Source organism: Macrotis lagotis, chromosome 3 (genome assembly GCF_037893015.1).
Source record: "Macrotis lagotis isolate mMagLag1 chromosome 3, bilby.v1.9.chrom.fasta, whole genome shotgun sequence".
Taxonomy (NCBI): domain Eukaryota; kingdom Metazoa; phylum Chordata; class Mammalia; order Peramelemorphia; family Peramelidae; genus Macrotis; species Macrotis lagotis.
In genome coordinates, this window is record NC_133660.1 from 257,549,566 (window position 1) to 257,564,468 (window position 14,903).

The 14,903-nt window shown below is 40.9% G+C and overlaps 1 protein-coding gene across 2 annotated transcripts in view; it reads right to left on the reverse strand.

Annotated features, from left to right (window-relative positions):
* The window catches only part of CSTF3 (cleavage stimulation factor subunit 3), a 75,224-nt gene extending 69,570 nt beyond the window's left edge, over window positions 1-5,654 (reverse strand). The window contains exon 1 of one of the 2 annotated variants that reach the window (XM_074230438.1): window positions 5,305-5,654. In XM_074230438.1, coding sequence (XP_074086539.1) covers window positions 5,305-5,331 — 27 coding nt within the window. In that variant the 5' untranslated portion in view covers window positions 5,332-5,654. The remainder of the gene's footprint in view (window positions 1-5,304) is intronic. The other variant, XM_074230437.1, reaches the window with a different exon arrangement.
* Between the last annotated feature and the right edge of the window lie 9,249 nt (window positions 5,655-14,903).

Consider the following 14,903-nt stretch of genomic DNA (forward strand, 5'->3'; position numbering starts at 1 on the left):
TATATAGCTTATCTATATATTTATTTGCAAATCATCTCTCATTAGATGGTGAGCTCCTTGAGAGCAGGGACTGACTTTTGCCTTTCTTTGCATCTCCAACCTTTCCCATACTGCCATGCCCATAACAGGTGCTTAAGCAAATGGTTTATTGATTGACAGAACACTCCAAGATTAATTTTAAGACAAGCTCTGCGCATTCCCTATTCCATCTCTGTTGAAACAACTTTGATGGTTCCCCACAGGAGAGAGGTAAAGGGGGAGAGGGAGGAAGGAAAGAGTGCTTTAATGGGAAGTTTCTTAAAAGTGGAGCCTTACAAAAATTATTCTGGTAGCTGTGGAAAAAACCGACTGAAGTGGAGACAGAAGACAGGTGATGCAGTGGTTCAATATTAGCCTCAGATACTTAATAGCTGTGTGAGCCTAAGCAAATCATTATATCTCTCAAATTCAATTTTCCCATCTATAACATGGGGATAATAAAGGAACCTATCTCCCAGGGCTGTAAGCCTTAAAGCATCAATCAAAATATTATTTACTATTTTTGTTTATGTTACCAAATGGAATCCTCATAAAAATCAGACAAAAAATGATGAGAAAGAAGAGGAAGGACAAAGAGGTGCAAAAGTTTAAACTTTAGAAATGACTCAGCAACTAATTAGATAAGGTGATGAGGGAGAGAAAAAGTTAAGGACTACTACTGGGTTGACTTGGATTTGGGGGGAGACTTGTACTAAAGAGAAGTGTGGAGTAAAAAAAAGTTTAGGAAGGGGAGATAAGCTTTATTATTCTGTACATGGGTTGTTTCAGATGTTTACAGGACATCCCAGAGATATAAAATTTGGCCCTTTACCTTCCTCTTAGTTTTAACTCCTTGGATTTTCCTTCATTCCCACACTCGACTTGCCATTCTCCCAAATAATCCCTTTAAGTCTTTTCCTCTGTGCCTTTACCATAGGGGTCTCTCCCCTTTTCTTTCACCTATTCAGATATAATTCCTATTTATTCATTCTTTGGACCCAATTCAAAGGCACTATTGCCATGAAGCATCCCTTCATTTCCCTAATTGTTAAGTAATTTCCTCTTCTATCAACATGTACAATATTTTGTCTATATTCTACTTGAATGATTATATAGAAGATATAAGCTCCTAAGTTTTAATTCTAGCTCTGCTATTTACAATGATCTGTTTTTAAAATCTGAACTTTAGTTTTATTGCCTGTAAAATGAGAAGTTTGGAATAATGTCTAAGGTCCCTCAAATTCTAAATCTATTAAGCCTAGAAAGAACCAGGAAAATAGTGCCTTCTCTTACACAAATACTTCCCACCTTTCCTAACCATCTTGAGCTGACCCCCCACCCCCCATTAGTCAGGCCAAAAAACCTTGGTCATTGTTGAAATTTCTTTGGAATGCTGATGAACAGATAGTTTCTCATTAACATCACAATATAAAACGTGTATAGCCTTGAAATTTTCCCTCTCCGGAATAATTTTGCATTCCTTCATTTTTCACTAATACAAAACCAATGATTTTTGACTTGAATATTGTCCTTGAGAACCATTGGCAATTCATGGTTGTGTCCCCCCCACCACCACACACACCCTGTGTCTTTGCAAAGACCCTACCTAACCAGAGGCCACTAGATGCCCACCTTATTACTGCCTAAAATGTATACACTTGGATCATCTGTTTCACAGAACACTTAGTTTAAAAAAAGTTCAATCCAAGAGACACTTTTCTCAATTCCCTCCCTTCCCTAGTAGTGTTTCCCTTCAAAACTGCCTAATATTTATTTTGTATTACTTATACATCTGGATGTTGTCTCCTAGGCAAAACTGAAGCATGAAGAGTGGTTCATTTTAGTTTTGTTTTTTATTTCCAGTACCTAGCAGTGTCTAGAGGTTCTCAATGTCTTGCTGATCGATGACATATCAAACAGTAAGGAACTTTTAAATATATATTTTAATATAGAGTTTTAAGCACTTTTCCCCTACAGGATGATGAAAAATAAGTTAGGTTTTTTAAAGGAAAGAAACAGAAAACTGCACAATAATAGCTTAGGAAAATGTGTGTGTGGGGGGTGGGGGGGTCAATCTTTTGCAGATAAACAAAAACCTTAAACTACATCAAAATAAAGAATTTAGCTCTGATTCCTCACAAAGATCTATTGTTAAATCACTTCCTGTACACAATTTTGTCTCCATAAGCTAGCAAAGGCAGCAGACATATAGTATTAGGAAGAACCAAAAAGATTACAATTACTACATAAAGAGGATTCCATACAAAAGTGTAACTTTATAAAGAAAAATGAAATGATTTACTTATTGAAACTACTTTAAAACTTAAAAAAAAAAAACAATAAAGATCAGAAATGCACAGAAGTTTACTTCCCAATAGTTATAAAAGCCTCCAGACCCCTGGGTTTGTGCAAACTCCTCTCTTATACTTCAGAAACTACCAGTCACAATAGCACCATAAACATTTCAAATACTATCAGGATATAAGAAAGTTCATGACACTACATTGCCATTATGTATCCCTTAAAAAAAAATCCCAAACATTTTTTCCCTGAGGCAACTTAGCTCCATATAACTAAAAAAAAAATCTACAAATGCCCCCCCATCCCAAAGTCACTAAAATACTTTTTTTTTTTGTTTTTGCAAGGCAAACAGGGTTAAGTGGCTTGCCCAAGTCCCCACAGCTAGGTAATTATTAAGTGTCTGAGACCGGATTTGAACTCAGGTACTCCTGACTCCAAGGCTGGTGCTTTATCCACTACGCCACCTAGCTGCCCCCACTAAAATACTTTTAAGAGAAAAACATTTAAACAATAAAACAAGATATAATTGGGTCTTTTCCCAACATGCAATCAGACTAGAATTACACTTTGCACCATACTTTCTACATGACATCTAACCATCACAGCTGATACTTTTTTAGATCAATTCTGTTTTCTTGTCCAGTTTTTTTTAAAAAACCATGTTTCCCATAATTTCACGTTATCCTCCCCTTCACTCTTTTTCCTTCCCCTCAAAGTTCAAATTGAGTAATTCATATCCTTTTTTTTAGCATTCCAAATTACTATTTTACTTTGTTAGAATGAACTTCTAATCCCCAAATATGGAAGTTCCCTTTGCTAGTTCATTCAACCCCATAGCTTTAGTACTCCCTTATCAAAAACTCTAATCCTGACTCCTCAGAGATTTGGATTGCCTACAGATATTTTCACTTGATTACAGGTGCACATCACACTCAAAATTCCCCCAACTAGCCCCATCCCTTTCCCCTAAACCATTTTCTCTTCTAAAATAGAGAACTATTTCTTCCTATGGCATATTTTTCTCATCCATTCTCCCATCTTTCTAATCCTAAAACTCTATTTGACTCAGATCTCACACATTTAATCCATTAAATTAGGTTAGACAAGTCCTGGTCCAGTCAAGCCTCTACAAAATATCCTCTACAAGACACTTCTTCCAACTCCACTAAGTAGCAATTCAACATTTTATAAATAAATGCACTGAAAATGCAGAAGCAAAAATGGAAGAAACCCTGCCCTCAGGATGCTTAAATTTTCTTGGAGAAACTGTGTGTCCCTTCCAGTCTTTTTTAATACCCAAGACAAGAATATCTTTTGTACTGACTGGTCCACTTATCTGTGCAGAACTCTTCAGTATATTCTCTCAGGTATTTTATGCTACAGGTAATAAGCCTGCCCCTGCCATGTCCACATCATAAACTGTGCTCTCTGATCTCCATGACTTTGCTCAGGCTGTTTGCTACAACACTATCCCCTCCCTATCTGTGCTAGACAGCTGAACTTCATCCAAAAGATCTAAAGATTCTTCCTCGAAGGGAAAAGTTATCTGAGCCCCCAGTTATTTTTAATAAGCTCTATCACCTTTTGTGAACCTCTATGGTTCAGTATCTCCATAAATTATCTGAAATTACTAACACCTGTGTTGGAGGGTTGAGACCATTTATATAGTGTTCCATAAAGCACATTCTCAATCTTCACTCTCCTTAACATCTCAGTCACAGAAAATGTCTTGTCATTTTCCCCATTTCCTGAATACTCTTGTCCCTGAGACTTTAATGAGATTGTTTTCTCCTGCTTTTATTCCTACCAGTCTGACTCTTCCTTCCGGGTCCCCCTGGGTTGCATCACGCACCTATGTCCAGTCACCTAATCTTATAGGCCCTCCCGATCTGTATTCTTCTTCCTTTGTGATTTCCTCCACTTCCACAAGGATAATGACACTCTCTGGACAGGTGTCCAACCAAAGAGTTCGAATTCCACCTGACTCAACTGCTAGAAAGAGCTTTCCTGGCATTAGCTTAAAGAACCGCCTCCCTTGGCCAAGCTAGCCTACCTCGGGTGGGCCAAGCTCGCACAGTTCTTTGGACAACACCTTCTTCTCTTCCACTACGCCATCCCCAATCCGACGAGTGGCCAAGTTTCGCTAATTCTACCTTCACAAGACATTTTACAATCGTTCCCACCCTCCTCTCCAAGACTATTGCAAAAGCTTCCTCATTAGTCACCCAGGTGTCAAAACCATCCTCCTGGAAGGTAAACACCTGAGCCTGAAACTTGTCCGGTGGCATCCCGCCTCTCGGATAAGGCAGACGCTTTAACTCGGCCTTTACGGGCACTGCAACCCCGGCCCCCGGGGGCGCTGCCCTGGTGGGTCTCTCTTCTCCCTGGCACTCGCCCTGGGCATCGGCCTCAGAACCGGGGCTTGCGGATGCCCCGTGTCCAAGCAGGCTTGTCCCCGGAAGGGGGGGCCCAGCACCTCTGAGGGGTGCCGGGCCCCGGGCCGCACCCCGGGAGGGGCCGCTCCGGCTTCCACTCCACGCTGGGGCGGGCAGGGGCGGCGGCCGGCCACATCCGACCCCGGTCCCGACGCCCCCCGACCCGCCAGCTGCTCAGACACACGCTTCTAAGGAGGCGCTGGGGGACCCTCCCGCAACCCGCCGCGATGCCGACGCCCCCCGGCTAATTAGCGACGAGGACCTCGGAAATGGGCAACTTTTTGTGCCAATTCCGCTCTAAGCCCCTCCGGGAAATAACGCTGTTCCTTACTGCCCCGGGAAAGCCGGCCGCGGGCCACATCGGGGGCCTGGGGCCCCGGACTCGGGCTGACACCCGCGGGGGCCTCCCCCGGGGGCCGCGGACCCGGCGACCAGCTCACCCGCCCTTCCCCCGGGCCGGGCCGTTTGGGGGGATCGCGCCCACCCGCCCCTCCGCGCCCCGGCCGAGGGACGCGGGCCACGAGGCCCCCCACCGGCCTCCCCTCCTCACCTGTTCGGCGGCGCCATCGCCAGACATCGCGCCGGGCGCCTGGCGAGAGCGCGAGCGGGCCCGCGGCGCGGGGCTGGAAGGAAAAAGCAAAAGGAAACTCCGAGTCAGCTCCCGAAAAACGAGCGGCCGAGGTGCCTGTCCCCGGCGGCCGAGCCGCGACCGCCGCCGCCGCCGCCACCCACTCGGAGGGGAGGCAAAATGGCGGCGCCCCGACTCTTTCCGGGGCCCGAAGGGAGCAGATCCGGGTCACCGAGGGCCGTCGGGACGCCAGCGGCCGGGCTCACGCGACGCCCAGCCCGCACAGAGCCCTTCGGGCGGCTCTGACGTCACCCGGCCCGGCGCCCTCTCTGCTCCTTTCCGGTTCCGAGAGGGCCGGAAGTGAGGGGGGGGGAGGCCGCTCGCCCGATGGCCCACGGGGCAGATCGGCCCCCGGCTTGGGGCCTGGACCGGCCCGGAGGCTCCCGCCCGTCCGGCCGCCAGGGGGCGCTCCCGAGGCCCCGCCCCTACTGCCCCCAGCCTCTCGGGAACGGGAACCCTATGGGGGGGCTCTCAAGTTCAAGGGCGTCCCCTCCAAATGATTCACCTCGGGCTGCCCCCGGCCCTGTTAACCGTGACAAGTTCAAGGCCTCTATACCCTCCCCCTTGCCTTCCTAAAGGACTCACCCGAGTCTGCCCCAAACTCTTCACAGGGACCCTGTGTGTATGTGTGTGTGTGTGGGGCGGTTCTCTCAAGTTCAAGGGCGTCTATGGCGCCCCCCGCCTCACCTCGGGCTGCCCTGGGGGCTCTTGTTAACTGTGACCCTGTAGGGGGCCCTCAAGTTCAAGGCCTCTATAGCTTCCCCCTTCCCTTCCTAAAGGACTCACCCTAGTCTGCCCCAAACTCTTCTCAGTGACCCTTGGGGGAGGCCCCCTCATTCTCTCAAGTTTAAGGTCGTCTATGGCCCCCCATGATTCACCTCAGACTGCCCCGGGGCTCTTGTTAACAATGACCCTGTGTCTCTCAAGTTCAAGGTAGAATTTACCTCTTTTTCTCCTACTCGCCCAAATGATTTTTTTTTGCAAGGCAAACTGGGTTAAGTGGCTTGCCCAAGGCCACACAATTAGGTAATTATTGTCTGAATCCGGATTTGAACTCAGGTCCTCCTGACTCCAGGGCCGGTGCTCTATCCACTGCACCACCTAGCTGCCCCCTCCCAAATGATTCTTAATCTTTTTTTTTTATTTAAATGGAGAATCCCAAAATGTCAGCAATTGAAGAGACCTCGGAAGACCTCAATTCCACCTCAGGCCTGCTGTTTATCATAACATTTTGTAATCAAATCACCTCCCCCCCAAGGGTTTGACCCGGATGATCATGGAGAGGATCTCCCCTTCACCCCTTCTTCTCAAAAGGCTGTGATTGTAGTCTCTCAAATCACTCTGGCCAGCATCCATTGCTTGGGATATAAATGGCGATTCTTTCAGTTTGGATCACAGACCCTGAGCATCTTCCCCTCCCAGATGTTTTATTATTATAATTATTATTTTGGACTAGGTTACAGAGGCCCACCTCTGCCTCCTTTCTTCCTAACCCAACCTTAATCACTGAATGGCCATTGCCTGGGTCAAACTGAGCCTTGTTAATGATCTTGGCTTGAAGAAGACCAAGGACTCTATACCCTGCTCCCTACCTCTGGTCACAGGACCTAGGTGGCTTGGGAGGAGAAGGTGAGGCTGGTGGCTTTGCACAGCCCCTCCCTCCCTCTAATTCAATTCACTTGTAGGTCATGGCTTCACCTCCCAGATGCCACAGTCCACCTTGTACAGCTCTGCCAGATTCATTTTCTTAACTGTCCTCTTCTGCCAGGGATCCATTACCCCAGAAATCTAAGTCAGCCAGACAGTTAAAAGCCTCCACCTTATAGATGACTAAAGTATGATTGCAGGGAAGGGGGAGAATTATCCTCATCTACAAATCAGGAAGCATTTTAATCCATTTATTATTATTTATATTATTATTATTAGGCAATGAAGTTAAGTGGCTTGCCCAAGGCCACACAATTATTGTCTAAGGTTGGATTTGAGCTCTGGTACTCCTGACTCCAGGGCTGGTGCTCTATCCACTGCACCACCTAGCTCTAGCTCTAGCCTAAGTCCAATCTTGGGAGAAAAGGGAAGTATAGCACAAAAAATTTTTTTGACTTGCACTCTCAAACATGGTTACCCCTTTGGAACAAGAGAATTTTTACTCTATGTGTTTGTATTTGCAGCCCCAGTTCTTAGCAGTCTCTGGAATATAATATACTCTTAATATTTTGATTTTCTGTATCTCTCCCCTAAAGGATCTTATAAGTACTAGAATTAATAAGATATCACTGGTAGAAAAGGTTTTACTTAATACAATAGGAAAAAAATAGAAGACTCTTGATAATCAGGAAAAATCTGCTCCTTTTTCTGGAGTCTTCCAAGTAATCTTTCCCTGAAAGGATTATAATTTTACTTAAAATACATAGACCCTAATAACAAAAAAAAGGAATCATTCCTGCACTAAAGGACTATCTACTGAGGAAGACAGCATGTTCATATATAAGTATGTGCAAAAACAAAAGATAATTTTGGGGGAAAAAAAGGTACTGGGACATGGAGTGTACAGGGGAGGGCAATCAGAAAAGGCTTTATATGAAGCAGCTAGGTGATAGAATGGATAGAGCTCTAGAGAGGGAGAGAAATGATCATTAATAACCTATGATTTTGTTTGCCACCAAGTGCAGGAAGGTGGGAATGGGGGGGTAGAAAATGTGTAACTTATAAATATGCAAGTGAATGAATGTTGAAAAACTTCCATAACATATATTTGGGAAAAATAAAACAAAATATCACTTAAAAATAACTAATGATTTGTGAAGATCCAAAGTTCCCCTCTTTCTGAAGTCAGAATTTCAAAATTCAATCTTTAAAGGACATTATTGATAATGGTATTGAATTGCTCAATCTTGATCAGACTCCAACTTTACAAATAATTTACTATACTCTACACAGGTTTGGGTGGGGAAAAATACTTTAAATTTTCTAAGCTTGGGCAATTTAGAAGCAAATGACAACAAAGTTAAATCCCTAATCCTTCATGTAATAACCAATAAAAGTTGATTGCTACCCTCAGGAACACCCACTTCCTAAAGTCATATAAACAGTGAGACCCATGAGAAGTCTTTGGCATTCCAGAATATCACTGACCCTTTTATTAATAAAGATGCTTGCATTATTATTAATTTTTTTTGATTTTTTCAAGGAATTGGAGTTGTGACTTGCCCAAGGTCACACAGCTAGGTAATTAAGTGTTTGAGGATGTGAACTCAGGTCCTCCTGACTCCAGGACTGGGGCTCCATGTTCTGTGACACCTAGTTACCCCCCAAATGCTAGCATCATTAACAAAAAGATTAATTCCCAGAAATTATGATTCTAAAACTTTCTTAAACGTCATAGCAATGAGCCAGAATCTGAGATTAGGGCAGCTAGGTGGCACCATGAATAGAATACCCACCCTGGAGTCACTAGGCTCTGAGTTCAGATTTGATTTCAGACACTTGATACTTACTAGCTGTGTGGCCTTGGCCAAGTCCCTTAACCTCATTGCTTTATCTTTAAAAAAAAAGAGATCTGAGATCAAATTTGACCTCAGATATAACAATTGCATGACCCTGGGTAAGTCACAAAATCTCTGACTCAGGTTCTTCATTTATAAAATGGGAATAATAATAGTACCGACACCATCCAGGGTTACTGTAAGGATAAAATGAGATGATGCAGAATTTAAAATTCCTTTATAAATGCTAAATTATTATTAACATTATTAGAGTATGATTCCTGACCTGAAATTTAAAGAGATTCCAAGGGAGGAGAGATACAGGATAATAGCTGGTCAGGTAAATCAATACACAAAGTAAAGATCCTATTGACCTACCTTTAGAGGTTACCATGCTTATGGAACTACTATGTTCAGCAAAATTGATGGGGAAAAGAGGGGGAAAGCCCAGCCAAAGCTGACAGTAGTCATTGAATTTAATTATACCCAAAGACTGAAAGGGTAGGCAAATGATTCTGATAGTTTTGTTATCCAATTATAGGTTATTAACTGTGTAGGATGTTCAAAATTATGTGAGTTTAGACTTCAAAAAGTGTGTAAGCACAAATTATGCTTCTCTGGCTGCTATTTTAAAGAGCAATGCATCACTGCCTACATGAGACATGTAGCAGGGGATCCTTGAACACATAGAATAAACTCTGTTCAGGTAAGACAGCAGAGCCTCTAAAAAGACAGAATGATCACTATGAACACAGCAGACTATATTGTCTGGATCCCTACTCTCATTAGTCCAATTTTTCCTGACATCATCCTTTTGAAGATTAGAGAAAATGTTTCAGGAAAAAGTAGAGCTATAGTACTTTAGTATTTTTTAGTAAATCCAATACTTTAATGATAGAGCTGGGAGAAATGGGTTTTGGGGGACAGTGCTTAAGGAAAAATGTGGGTTCAGTTTGTGAAGAAATCAACAGGCTCTCTGACTCAGAATAATAAGAAAGGCTTAGATTTTAATTCACAGATTGCACAAAAGTTTACAAACTACTACAGAACTTCACAGGTTACTACACCAACAACTACAAAAGAGTCCACAGGCTCTTTGGAGAAGCAGCAAGACAGTGAGTTTCAATAGAAGTAAGAAAGTAGAAGAGTGCACCTTTCCACCTCCACAAAGAATGACAGCTCCCAGAGAATGCGGATTGTCTGTCTTTGCTGAAAGTGACTTTCATGGTCAAAGGATATGCAAAGGCAATTTATAGATGAGGAAATCAAAGCGATCCATAGTCATATAAAACATTGCTCTAAATCATTACTTATTAGAGAAATGCAAATTAAAGCATCTCTGAGTTACCACCTCACACCTCTCAGACTGGCCAATATGACCAAAAAGGACAATGATGAATGTTGGAAGGGATGTGGGAAATCTGGGACACTGTTACATTGTTGGTGGAGCTGAGAACTCATCCAATCTTTCTAGAGAGCAATTTGGAATTATGCCCAAAGGACAACAAAAATGTGCACACCCTTTGATCCAGCAATACCCCTACTGGGTCTATACCCTGAAGAGATGATGCAAAAGGGTAAAAACATCACTTGTACAAAAATATTCATAGTAGCCCTGTTTGTGGTGGCAAAGAATTGGAAATCAATTAAATGTCCTTCAACTGGGGAATGGCTTAGCAAACTGTGGTATATGTATGTCATGGAACACTACTGTTCTATTAGAAATCAGGAGGGATGGGAATTCAGGGAAGCCTGGAGGGATTTGCATGAACTGATGCTGAATGAAATGAGCAGAACCAGTAAAACATTGTATACCCTAACAGCAACATGGGGCAATGATCAACCCTGTATCCAGAGAAAGAATTGTGCAGTTTGAACAAAGACCAAGGACTATTACCTTTAATTTAGGAGAAAAAAAACCCCCTGATATCTTACTGTCTGATCTTGCTATCTCTTATACTTTGTTTCTTCTTTAAGGATATGATTTCTCTCTCATCACATTCAATTTGGAACAATGTATACCATGGAAACAATGGAAAGACTGACAAATTGCCTTCTGTGGAGGGTGGGAGGAAGCAAGATTAGGGGAAAAATTGTAAAACTCGAAATAAATAAAATCTTTAAAAGGAAGAAAAAGAAAGTGACTTTCATATAATAGGTCTTCTAAATTTTTCTGGATTTAACTTATGTTGGGAAGAAAAAATATAACTCTTTCTAGAGCATGCTTACATACCCAAGTATAGAGAGTTTGAGCTGTCTTCTGTCATTTTTTAAACCAGATATTTCCTTGACTTATTCAAGAATATGAATTGTTGAATATGTTTATATTGAATATGTTTATATTCCTTGTCCACTATTCAAGCATCTGGAAGAATTCAAGTAGGCAACATTGTATCTTCTGAGGAAAAGATCAACTCTTACTTCAGTTATTAAGACCATTGGAACCATAGAAAGAATTGTACTTTTTTTGTTTGATTTTTTTGCTTTGCATTACAAGAACTTGGCACAGAACTTTGAATTGGATTTCCCTTTAGTTTCTTTTTCTGATATTTTCTGATATTTTAAGCAAATTTAAATAAATTCTACCTATTTTGTAGTTCCATACTTCATTTGTTGGTCTCCAAGGAATATTTTCCATGAATTTTTGAACCTCAAAAGGAAGGGGCTCAAGATGGTATAAGAGTCTTCTAATATTTAATTAGATTGAAAGCTCCTTGAGGCCAGGAACTGTCTTTTACCTTTTTTGTATCCCTGGCCCTTAGCATAATGTCTGGCAGATAGTAGGCACTTAATAAATGTTTACTGAATTGAATTAAAATTTAATTATAGGTATTTATAGGTATTATAGGTGTATACACACACACACACACACATATATATAGGCAATGATACTCAATTTATGAATTAAGTACTATTAAACAAAACTGGGAGATCTCCAACTACCTCCAACTTTTTGATAAAATTGAAATTCTGATTTCAATTCAACAAATAGTTATTAAGGGTCCATTGAAGGACAAATATAAAAACAAAATCAGTCTTTATCCATAAGGAATTTATTTTTCAGTGATATGGAGGGAACAAAACATTTATACAAGTAAATAATCAGATTTGAGGAGTAAAATAAAGTGCTAACATCGAGTCCATAACTTAATTTTTTGTGTAAGTCATGGACTTTAATGGCAATCTGTTGAAGCATATGGACACTTCAGAATAATGTTTTTAACTACCAAAAATATATAACATTACAAGAGAAACCAATTGTATTGAAATGCACTTATCAAAAAATTTTTTTAAATTTAAATTTAGTTGAAACCCTCAGCCATAAGAGGTACAACCTGAATTGAACCTTGAAGGAAGTTAAGGGATTCTATGAAGGAATGGTGAGGAGGCAGTGCATTTTAGGTATATGGGATAACCTGTGTCAAGTTGTAGAGGAGAAAGAATGCAAAGCTCAGGAAATACCAGGTGGGAAGGGTTGGCTAGAATGTTAATTGTTCAGAAGAGAATGTGAGATGGCATACAGACTATAACTATATACTTTTTGGAAAGTCTACCTTGACATTTTCTTTGAAAATGAGTTTATCTTTGAAACAGTGAGACACAAGTTCATCTTCTTGACTTTTCTTTTTCCTTTTTTTAGCTAACCTAACTTTATTGTACTTCTTGGGTTACAAATGCAGATAGGGAATAGTTTCTCTAAACCACCTCCACTGATCTTAGTCTTTGGGAAGCTCAGTGGTTTAGCTCCAGAGAAGGGAAAGGGAGGGGAATAACTATTTACATAGTATCTATATATGATAGCTACTGTTCTAAGAACTTTTGCTCCTTTATTATTTATTTTCCAATTGCCTGCAAAGATAATTTTCAGCATTTCATCCTTTTTCAAGCTTTTGAGTTCCACATTTTTCCACTACCCTCCTTTCCCACCCTCTTCCTCATGGCAGCAAATAATCTGATATAAATTGAACCTGTAAAATTTCATTTAATATATTTTCTATATTAGTTAAACTGTGAAAGAAAAACTAGAGCTAAGGGAAAAGATGAGAGAAAAATATGAAAGAAGTTTTTTTTTTAAAATGGACATAGTATACTTTGTGTTCAGAATCCAGGCTTTTTTTGGATGTGGATGGCATTTTCCATAATATGTCTCCCAGGACTGTCCTTGATCACTAAATTCTTGACTTTTATCCTCCATTTTTAAAGTCCAAAGCTCAGTGTTCAACCCTTAATACATAGCAAGGGGAAAATTTCTCAAGTTTTTCACATTCCTAAGTTGACTCCATTGTTTGCTTTAGGTTAGAAAGTATGCTTTCAGAATATTCTAGCACTAACTTATAAAGGGAATATTTGGACCACGTGTTGTCAAAATCAAGTAAAAACATTCATTGCCAATTCTGTTAACTTCATTGGTTATATTCTTTAAATGACCACAGAAGTTTTGAATTGTAATTGGTGAAAGTACTCAATGCAACTTTCTGAAATGCATAATCCTAAATCAAAAGAAGCCATGCCTGTGTAGAGTGTGTGTGTTTGTGTTACCCATGTAGGTTATATGGTTTTTTTTAGTTTTTTTCCCAAGGCAAATGGGGTTAAGTGGCTTGCCCAAGGCCACACAACTAGGTAATTATTAAGTGTCTGAGGTCTGAGATGGGATTTGAACCCAGGTACTCCTGACTTGAGGGCCGGTGCTCTATCCACTGTGCCACCTAGCCACTCCTATGTAGGTTATATGTGTTCACATGGATCTATCTAGATCTGGCTTAACAGGAGACAGATATCTCTAGAATCTTACTTCATACAAGTCCTTCCAGATTTCCATGAACTTGTTCCTGTCTTCACTTTTTATGGCACAATGATATTCTATTCCAGTCATATTCCATAATTTAAACAAATTATCATTGTGTTATTCTATATTCATATAATTGTTATTTCCCCTGCCACCCCTGTTGATGGACAAACCCCTTATCTCCCAGGTCTTTGTCACTTCCAAAGGAACTGTTATAACTATTTTGGTACATGGTCCTTTTCCTTGTGGTCCCAACCTTCTGCTTCTCTCCTGGCAGGAATCAATCTCTCTAAGAGAGACTCCAGACATGTTTCCAATCAAGCCTCACTTAGATATAATCTACCTTCACTGCACACCCTTCCTAACCCCTTTAAAATATTGCTTTTTGGGGGGGGAGGAAGAAGTTTTAATTTTTCCTCTTTGTTAGAAATTTCCATTAAAGAAAATATTTTAGCCAATGAAACTTGACTACTTCTTGTCTTAGAGATTCACCTAGGATTGAAGAATATGGCAGATGTGCTCAGAGTTCCAGGATCAATATAAGTCAGAGGAAAGATTTGAGCCAGCCTCTCTATCCACTGTCTCAGAGACAGCCTCTCTATCCACTGATCTATACTGCCTCTCAAAATAGAAATTAAATGTTAAAACAACATGTAAATTCATAAAAGAATACTTGCAAAGTGTTTTAGAAGCATATTGGTTCAAATTGGGCTGTGGCCCTAAAATTAGAGCTCTTTGAAAGGGGTAAGTGTTTGTGTATGTATGTGTGTGTGTGTGTGTGTGTGTGTGTGTGTGTGCGTGCGCAAATATGCATATATACAAATAAGTACTGAAAAATAATTATAGAGAAAACATAACACATTACTGTAAAACCATCATATTTTAACATCACTTTCCTGTTCTCCTTTTTTCCTCTTTTATGAAAAAAAATATTTCTTAACTATAGCACAATTATAAACTGCATTTAGATTTTTAAACATGCCATATTTTGGGGGGAAAGTGAATTCTATATACAGATAAATACAGTATTTAAAACATTTTCCAGTATGATACCTTCCTTAATATTTCCAATGAGCAGTGATTTCCTTGGAGTGGGTGGTCTTTCCACCCACCCAGACTATAACTTGTCATCCATGGGCAGGCAGGCACTTTGTGGCGAAGTCACACCCCTGCCTGGTGGCCAGCCTCCTTTCAACTTTGCTCCAACTTAAGAATTTTTCTTTTAGGAGGAAAGCAGTTTATTTCCTAAC